Raw genomic sequence first — 9929 nt, forward strand, 5'->3', positions numbered from 1 at the left:
GAAAACAATGGGGGCTTTTATAAACATTTTTAGCAGGACTTTGGAATCTGGAAGCCCCCTTTAATAAGGAGACTCCCAGATCTCCACCTCCCCACCCTGGGGAATGAGCACAGGGGTACATAAATCCCCTTACTTATTCCCTGAAAGGGTTAAAATATAAGTAAAAAATAGGACAAGGCTTTAATGTTAAAATATTTTATTAATGTGTGTGTGTTTGTGTAATTAAACTTTTTTTTTTACAGGTTATCTCAATGACAGTGAGGGATTTTCCAGCTATTCAGCACTAGAGATGAATGGGGAGACTTGTGCCCATTCATCCATAGTGCTCTGTGATTGGCTGAGAAATAGGAAATCCTGAAGACAGCTCAGGCATCCTCAGGATTTCCCTTTCCTCAGCAATCAGGGAGCAGAGCAATCAGCAGAGCTTTACTATGCTGACAGCTCTGCTCCCCTGATCACTGTGACGAGTTGAGCTGTCATCAGGGTTTCCTATTTCTCAGCCAATCACAGAGCAGAAGAGGTATGAATGGACATAGTATTTCCATTCATTGCCCTCCTTTTGCCTGCGGTTACAGCTAATTGAAGGCACCTGCTTTCAATTAGCTGTGACCGCAAAGTTCCTACGGTCCAGGAATCCCACAATGACATTATGATTCATAATGTCATTGTCGGATAACCTGTAAAAAATAAAAAAAGAACAAGTTTAAAATAAAAAACACATACGAAATAAATAATTTAAGAAAAAAAACAGTTTTTTCTTTTCCCCTTTCCGAATTTTTGCTGTCGAATCCCGTGTTTTTCGGGTCGGGTCTACCCGAATTCGAACAGCCATATTCGGGTCGAATATAGGGACAACCCGAATTCGAACATCAACACTAGTAAGGATATTTACGGTTCCACTCTCCCATACAAACACATCCTGAAGGTCGAATAAATGGCCTCTCTGCAGATGTGTGTGTGTGTGTGTGTAAGGATTTGATTGTGTGTTTTTTTACATTACACCATGGGATTTCTATTACTTTACTACTACTTTTATTTCTTTACTGTTTACTACACTCTATGAAAACTGTGTTCTCTTATAAAGAAATTAATAAATGTCTATCTTCCACAGACTGCACTGTACGCCAAACTGGTATCTGCTAGGCAGAAAATTGCCAGCGAAAAGGATATCCCTCCAGCTGTGTTAGCTACTAACAAAGTGCTTGTGGACATGGCTAAAATGAGGTAAACAGAATGTTTGTTTTTTATTTGTTCACCTTCCAGACTATATATATATATATATATATATATATATATATATATATATATTTATGGATATACTCATTATTGGGGGGGCGTAAAAAACCTTTTTACAATTTTCAGTCTTTTCTTCAATTTTCAGTCCCTCTTTGTGAAATACTTACTTTCAGTCCTGTGATCTTTACTGTGCGGACTTTCCTTGAGACATACAGATTTTAGCAAATGTGTGTGTTTCTGCTTTTTTTTCTTTAGGAAAAATTGAAGAATTTTCTTGTAAAGCATTATTGGTTTATTTTTGCACCCTGGAAAAATTTATATCGGTAATGTTTTAAATTGTTAATCAGTTTTTCGTTAGAGCAATATTGATGAATGAATAAAAGTTAGTTATTCTCAGCATTCTGTTGACAAAAAACTTTAGTGACTAAATATGTGCTAGTAATAAATGTTTGCATAAATGATGAAAAGGTTACTAGCTTTTAATAGAAAATCTTAGTCCAAGTCTGTTTTAAAGTACAGGCATCTTACACCGGTCTGTGAAGCAAACACAAAGAAGCGCAAGGGCACATATTCATGTGCCTTAACCTTTAAGTCTTTAAATACATTTTGAGAGAGATGGAGATTTGTTCTATTTTAAACTCAGAGTACCTTTAATAGTAATTATTGGTATTAGTATTTAGTTTATACGATTCTGACTTTGGCTAGTAGCAGTGAAAATTAAAAAGTAAAGAGCTCTATACATTGTAAATATCATTGGAGGGGTAGTGGTGGAGGCTTGTGTGCAGCTCCCACCATTGTAAATAAATATTTCCTAAATTACTCTGCACTGGAAACTTAGAAGCTGATTTCATGTACAAATTGGACCTGATTTATTAAACCTCTTGAAGGCTGGAGAGGATACACTTCCATCGGTAAAGCTGGGTAATCCAGCAAACCCGGAATGGATCTGGCCAGGATTGAAAATATTTGCTATCAAATCAAAATAAAAAAATCAAAATATTTGCTATCAAATAGCAAATTACTTTTAAGAAATCAATTTCCAAGTTTGCTGGATCACCCAGCTTTACTGATGAAAGTGTATCCTCTCCAGTCCTGGAGAGCTTTAATAAATCAAGCTCATTGAAAGAGAAGAACAATGTCTTGTATATAACACATTTTAATCTGACAAATGGTCTGTTCATTTGCTATACATTTCAGAGTCTTGTAGATTGTTGGGGAGTTTGTCATGTCTCTCAAGGTCTTTACATATATAATCTTTGGATTTTAACTCTTAGAATGCCCACTACTCCAATTAAAACAATTCTATTCTTGTAGCTGTGATATTTTAATTTCACAGTGTTCACAAGGCTGGGATCACTCCAAATAAGACCGGTTTTAGCTAAAACTCCAATTTACTGAATTTACTATATAAATATTGGTGGAAAATAGTATATAATAATAATAAGTCCCCAAGAATAGTCAGAACCCCAGAGGGTAAATGAGACCACCAAACTTCATAACAGAACGTTGGATGGACTGACAGCAGAGCAGAGTTTTACATCTTTAAAGCTGCATACACACCTGCAATAATTATGGTTGGAAACGAACGACTAACAACCGTTCGTCCGATAATGGTAACATAAATAGTGCCTAATGACGCCGATAAACAAGGATTGTCACTGGAAACAAACAACTGTCCCAACGGATTTGATTGGGCGGCGATTGTTTGCAATCTATTGTGTGTACGGTCGTTCAGTGATCGTGGATGGTTCTGCAGTACAACATTCTCCTTTACATGTCACTTCCTGCATCGTTCAAACAATCGTATCTAGCGTGTGTACACTATTGGTGGATTATATTTGAACGATCATATCGTTACAGCATGTACAGAGTTGTGCACTATACAATCGTTCAAAATAATTGTTAGTAGTTCTTTTTCTAACAACAATTATTGCACGTGTGTACCTGGCTTTAGTGTTAAATTGTAGATGAAAGAAAGTAACCTTCCAATTATTGTATTTAAATTAGAAGCTCAATTACATTTACATATGGCCTACACAGCTTCACATGTTTACCTTTTAACCAAAGCCAAAGTTTTTTCCCTTTTTATGCCATTACTGCTGTCTAGGACCTCATCATCATTTCCACCCCATGTCCAGACAGATTTTGCTCTTTAGCCATTCTAGCATCACCAGGCTGAAACATTTTTCCAAAAGATACTACAAACGTGCGGAAAATAGAAAACTGCATTACTTGCCAGCTACTAGACTCTCCCTGGTAAAATAAAGTGGACTCTGTGAGATAAGTTTGAATGATACAAAGTCATCTTGGTTTGGGCATTGCCAGAATTGGAGGGCATCGCTTTATACAGACGTAAAAATATGAAAATTGATTAAACTCTGACCCACGCCATCCCAAAACAGTATTCTGTTTATGTGGACTTGCTCTTTAAACACATTATGTATCTTGCTTGTTAATGTTATGCCTACATAGTAATGAATATTCTAAAACTCTTTTTGAAGACCAACGACTGTTGATAATATGAAGAAGCTTGACGGAGTCTCAGAAGCCAAAGCAAACATGCTGGCTCCTCTTGTGGAAGTAGTCAAGGAGTTCTGCTTGACCAACAGTCTGAAGGTACAGCTTTATGATTTTCCAATGACAGCTAGATTTTACATCACTTACTGTCATAGTGACACCTGGAGACACATGGAGTAAGATTAAAAAGAAAGGGAAAAAATAGTATCCTAGTTTATCTAGAACTTTTTTGTTATGTTGCTTTGCCCATGAGACAAATAGTGGGGTGTTGCTAAGTTTATTTTGGCAGTTTATTGATTATTCAAAAGAATGTTGGAAAGCAGTTGTATAGAACTAGATACTATGTAAAACACATCCTGGATTTGACTGAAGTTTCATTAAAGTTTCTCCAAGGGAGGATCAGTCAGAAGACTCTAAATCCTACATTGGTCAGATCATTTGTTTTTTTTAATTCTGAGACTACATTTTTATCAAAATATAGCACTATATGTAACCAAGTTATTTTGCATTTTTTATTGTTATAGAAACTTCACTGTAATTAGTCTGGTTTAATGCATGAAACATCTTATTTGTTACCACCTTGTGGCTAAAATACAAACTACAAGCTTATTCTCAAGCAAAAGAAATTTAATAATATCTCCTATGTATCACCCACTAAAAAAGATTTTTCTCTAATTTATGAAAGCATTTTAATAAATAGGCCTTGGACGCAAGCTAACAGTAGTTTTTCGCTGTAGTTAAGAAACACAGACTATCAGACAATGCCCATGCTACCTAGTCCTATGACTATATTTCAAAGTAATATACATTAAACATATTGAAACAGCTGCTTTTTTATCCTTTGTGTAGTATCTTGAAAGGAGTTGTCAGAGGCATACTGATTTGGGAAGTTTCAACAGTGAGCACAGAAGTCAGTTTTTGAAGAGCTTGGGAATGATGATATTGATGAGAGCTGAAAATTCAAAACATGCAATTCTTTCAAGAGATGCTGTAATTTATAGGAAAACCCTTTGAATCTCATTTTTAAGAGTTAATGGTATAATGTTTTCCATTGAAGTGTCAATACAGTCAAAACATAAATTGAAAAAAAGTCAGGTAGCAATAAGCTCATTAGGACAAATGTGTTAACCCATGGGAACCCCTATCCCCTATCTGTCTATTTAAATCCATTTGCATTTACCTTCCAAAGCCTCCACTTTCAAGCATAAACAGTCAATAAACAACAACAATAAAATACAAACCCTACATAGTATGACCACAGGTTAAAGCCCTGGACCCGGTGGGCTTACTACTACAACAGACTTTCTCATATGTAGTGCATGCTGTATTCAATAGGATAGCGATGCTTTCAGAGTCCCTATTGACACGGATCTCGGGGATAGCCAAAACCACATAACACCTCGGCTTTGCACCACCTCCTTACAGAGTCTAAGCAACAGTCTTTTTGCCATGATTTTAGCACACTAGCAGGTGCTTAGTCTGGCCTAGATTACTAAAGCAAAGTAGGTTTAATGCAACATAAAGAAGCCAGAACCTCTTCCTAAAAGTTTGTTTATTAGCTGACTAAAAAAATAGCTTTTTCTTCGTTTTATTTCCAGTTCATTCTAAGTCATTCCACACTGTGAACTTATACACCTTATACACTTATACACTTATACACCACATTTAAATGAGGCCAATGTTACACTACAATGAGCACCTACCATATATACCTCTCTGATTAAACCAGTGAGGTTTCATGAAGAAAACACCTTTCCAAATTTTCTGTAAAATATAAATCTTCAAAAATTAAATTTCTGGTGAGGAATGCATTAGGACACCCCCACCTTTATTCCCACTTAAAATGGCTTAAATCACACACAGGTGTATCACATCAGGGTACAGGATTAGAACTATTTTGCTCAGCATTTTGAAGGAGGTTTGCCCTATTTAAACCTCAGACGTTTTGAGTGCTCCTAACTGTTGTGGTGAGAGTGAAGTTTATAAGTCTGGTATGAGGTTTAATAACATCTTAAAAGAGTTTGAAATCCGCAATTCCACTGTCTGGAAAATAGTCTACAAGTGGAGGACTTTGAAAACAGCTGGCAGCATGCCCAGGTCCGGCCATCCAATCAAGTTTTCCCTGAGAGCAGAACACAAGATACTAAAAGAAGTCTCCAAAAGCCCTTGCTACTGTTGATGCCTCTGCAGTCAGAAAGAGACTGCACAACTTTAACTTGCAAGCGAGGTATGCAAGGAGGAAATATTTGCTCTTTAAGAGAAACATCAAGGGGAACTTAGACAAAGACCAGGACTTCTGGAATAATGTTCTTTGGACAGATGAGTCTAAAATTGATTTATTTAGATACCAGATCAAAGAACTGGCTGAAAACTAAGAAATGGAGAGTCCTGGAGAGTAAAAGCGCAGATCTGAATCCCATTGAGATACTGTGGGGTGACTTGAAATGGGCTGTACATCGAAGAAACCCCTCAAACAGCTCACAACTTAACTCAGGCTGATGTCAGAGACTGGTAAATAGCTACAAGAAGCAACTCACTGCTGTTTTTTCAGCCAAGGGGGGTTACACTAGCTATTAGTGGGTAGAATGCCCTACCTTTTTCCTCAGAATACACATTTTTGTTAATATCTTTTGTTTGATTTAATTGCAGGAAACAACAAAAAATAACATTGATTTTCTCATCACTTTCTTTTCCAGCGATAAATAAAAACAAGATTAGACGTTGATATGTGAATATTTCTTAATAGAGAACTACAAATTTAATAGGGGTGTGCCTAATTTCACATGACTAACCCACTGGAAGCCTAGGCTTTAGTATAAGTATTTAAACATGTGATCATTGCTTTTTTTTTTTTTCAATTACAGGCAGATTCTTTTTCCATTTTGAGTACAGATGTAAAACCAAGCGTTTCAAGCGTGACTGTGTCAAAAGGTTGTGCTCTCACGTCACTCCCAGAGTCCCAGCGCATCACCTACTCCCTGTTTCAGGAACAGAAATTGTCTTTGGTAAGTTGTCTACTACTATCTGCTATCCATGGTAATAGGTGCAGACAGAGTTGAAGATGACCTATACATATATAACAAGTACATTAAATTTGGATTTATAAGAATATATATTATTCTGGCATTTAAACCGTTGGCTGGTCAAAACTTTTATTTTTTTCAGGTATATATAGAGTAGACAAGAGTTAAAATCTATATTATGTGTTTACCAGTGCCTATGTCGTGCTATGTAAATTCACTTTCCTATTTATGTCAACATTTTATGTTATGTTAACATTTTAAGTCACTACAATAAGAGATGAAGAAGATTTTCTAAAAATACATCTATTTTGGTTAAAAACTTTCAAGTTTTTCCACCTTGTTTACCTAGTTTTAAAGTGATTTCCAATTGTGTCTTTATAATAGGAATTAAAGTGAAGGCTACCAAGTAAGAAACAGCAAAAAAAAAATATTTGTTTACCCTATCCAAAGCAGGGAAAAATTGTGGCTATATTTCGGTTCTATAGCGAATTGTCTTGTTGTTGGTCAGAAATTTACTGTACCTGTGCTACCATGACAGATGTGTACAAAGTCCTGATCAGTGTTTGTTTTGCCTTTATGACAAATGTTAGGCCATTATCAGTATGGAGCTTTATTTTGTCTGCATTATTGCTGTTCCGCTACATGTAGGAAGATGCTACCTGTGCTGAGGCTTTTCCACACCTAGTGAAAGGAAAAAATATGCTTCTATATAGCAAAAAGTAGCATTCACTTTATATCTATATGGTTTTCACTCTTTGAGCAAATAGGAAAAAAATAGAGGCGGTAATTTTTAAAAATATGTTGATTAATTATACAGGTAGTTTCTGGGTTAAGGACATCCGACAAATGGTTGACTCCTAGATACAAAGAGGCTTCCCTGCTTGCTCCTGTGCAGGACAGAGGTTTGGAGGGGGCGGTTTGCATGACTTGCAGAAGAAATCTTTTGCTAAACACAGCTGAGACTGAGCTCTGCAGTTTTTTCTTTTTGCACATCAAAGCACAGCTTTTTCCAGAAGATAATGAATGTTGAGACAAACATCTGTCCTAATTGTATTTATTAAAATAATGTACCTGTTCCGACTTATGTACAAACTGGTACTTAGGTTTTTACTTCACCAATGTAACAGTGGGCATTCTGGAAAAATTCATGTTCAAGGCTTACAAAGAAAAGTACAATATCCACTTTATTTTTGTTTGAAAAAATTTTGGCAGACTGCCAGCCCTCATCTGTTTCTGAGCTAAATCAACTGAAACCTTTGTAATCTTTGGGATAGAATTACTATACAGTACAACCAGCTACTCAGTTATGGCTTGTTTTAGGGCTCTTTTACTGCTTGTTGAGAATATGCTAATTGAATAATGTTTATAGTACAGTCACAGATGCATGTTAAGAAGAAACTTGAAATAAGCAATGAATATTGCAAGCAGTTACTACTTTTTCCTCTTTTTGTTCTGCACAAGTTTATACTGGCTGTATCATAAAATTAGTTCCTACCTAACTTCAAGGGGGATTGCTTTTAATTAGGCCTGAGATGGCTATCCTCTTCTTAAAACAAAATTAAACATACAAAAGCTAAAATATTTCAACTTTGTATTTTATAATATTAACTAATATTTATATAGTGCCAACATATTATGCAGCATATTACAAGGACCATAATCATGTCACTAACTGTCCCTCAAAGGGGCTCACAATCTAATGTATATATAACATAAACTCTATATATTTTTTTCTACAGCAAAAAATTGCTGATTCCAGAAGTATAAGCATGGCAGCAGTTGGCATGCATCTTTGGCAAGCTCTGAAAGCAGGCTATCCACTTAATGTGCAGCGAGCTGGCCTCACTCCTTCAATACAGAAGACCATTACTGATGTGATTAAAAATCCTCCAATAAACTCAGGTCAGACAATGATCAAACTGTCCTCCTTTTGTATATTGGCTGTTATTTTACATATGGCTGTTTTGTTATTATATGATTCGGGTTTGCAGTATTCATTGGTGATTTAATTATTACTGTAAATCTCAGATAACTGTCTAATAAACGATCAGATGGTAGCAATGTGAGTAAAAATGTGAGTTTAGTTTTGTACAGCTGCCAGTAACACTGCTAAAGAATGTGTGGCCCCATTGGCAGGCTAGGGACCTTCACACTTATACCACAGAAGACTGTATATCCTTAGACACTCAAAAAGTGGTGACACCTTTTCTTGGTTTGGTCGGTGCAATATCTTAAAAATGAACATCATGCCACGTCTCCTTTATTTACTGCAAACGTTACCTGTAAGCATTCCTCTTCATTTGCTGCATAAAATTCGCTCTGAATTCCTGAAATTTGTGTGGAACACTGAAACACCTCGTCTTAACAAATTTATTCTTCCCCTTCCAAAGGATCAAGGGGGCATGGCTTTTCCAGACCCAATACTGTACCACAGGGCGGTACATTTGACCCGCTCAGTCGACTGGTGTAGACATGCCTGTTTTAAGGGATGGGTGACCCTGGAGGACGCACAGTCCCCTATAATGTTAAGTGTGGCGGCATGGTCCCCAGCTGAGGACACGGTTGCCCTACGCCGACACCCCCTGATAGGTGAGACGCTCAGAGTGGTGGCGAGGTATTTCCGCAGGGAAGGCATTACTGTGTTCCCCTCCCCTATGTCCCCCATCCTAGGACACCCCAAGTTCCCGACTAGCAGAAGAGACCCGGTATATAGGATCTGGATTGAGAACGGTGTTTATTGTGCTTTCCATTTTCTGCATCATTCCCGCTGGTCCAACACGGACCAGCTTCAAGTAGACCACTCCCTTCCATGTCTGGATAACTGGAGGACAATACAGTTTCAACACTTTCTTAGATCACTGCCTCCGGTGCAGGATTTCGGCCGCCCACTAGGTACTCTAGAGAGTTTATGTGTCAATGGCGATCCCTTAAGAGGAGTTCTTTCTCAAATATACAGATTACAACTAACAACTCAGGACACCTCACCACCAAATTTTATTGGTAAATGGGAGAGAGACCTTGGAGTTAAATTTACCAAAGAACAAATAGAGTGTATGTTATATTACGGACATAGAGCCTCTATTAGTAATCGTTATCAGGAGACTAATTACAAAGTGCTTACCAGGTGGTATACAACCCCCGATCGCCTGGCGA

The 9929-nt window shown here is 37.0% G+C and overlaps 1 protein-coding gene across 1 annotated transcript in view; it reads left to right on the top strand.

The window, feature by feature from the left end:
- WRN (WRN RecQ like helicase) overlaps window positions 1-9929 on the top strand; it is a 79719-nt gene that overhangs the window by 61671 nt on the left and 8119 nt on the right. Inside the window, exons 29-32 of the mRNA XM_072405250.1 lie at window positions 1112-1224; window positions 3738-3852; window positions 6618-6758; window positions 8516-8678. Of these exons, the coding sequence (XP_072261351.1) occupies window positions 1112-1224; window positions 3738-3852; window positions 6618-6758; window positions 8516-8678 (532 nt within the window). The remainder of the gene's footprint in view (window positions 1-1111; window positions 1225-3737; window positions 3853-6617; window positions 6759-8515; window positions 8679-9929) is intronic.

The sequence above is a fragment of the Pyxicephalus adspersus genome, chromosome 3 (genome assembly GCF_032062135.1).
Source record: "Pyxicephalus adspersus chromosome 3, UCB_Pads_2.0, whole genome shotgun sequence".
Lineage (NCBI taxonomy): Eukaryota > Metazoa > Chordata > Amphibia > Anura > Pyxicephalidae > Pyxicephalus > Pyxicephalus adspersus.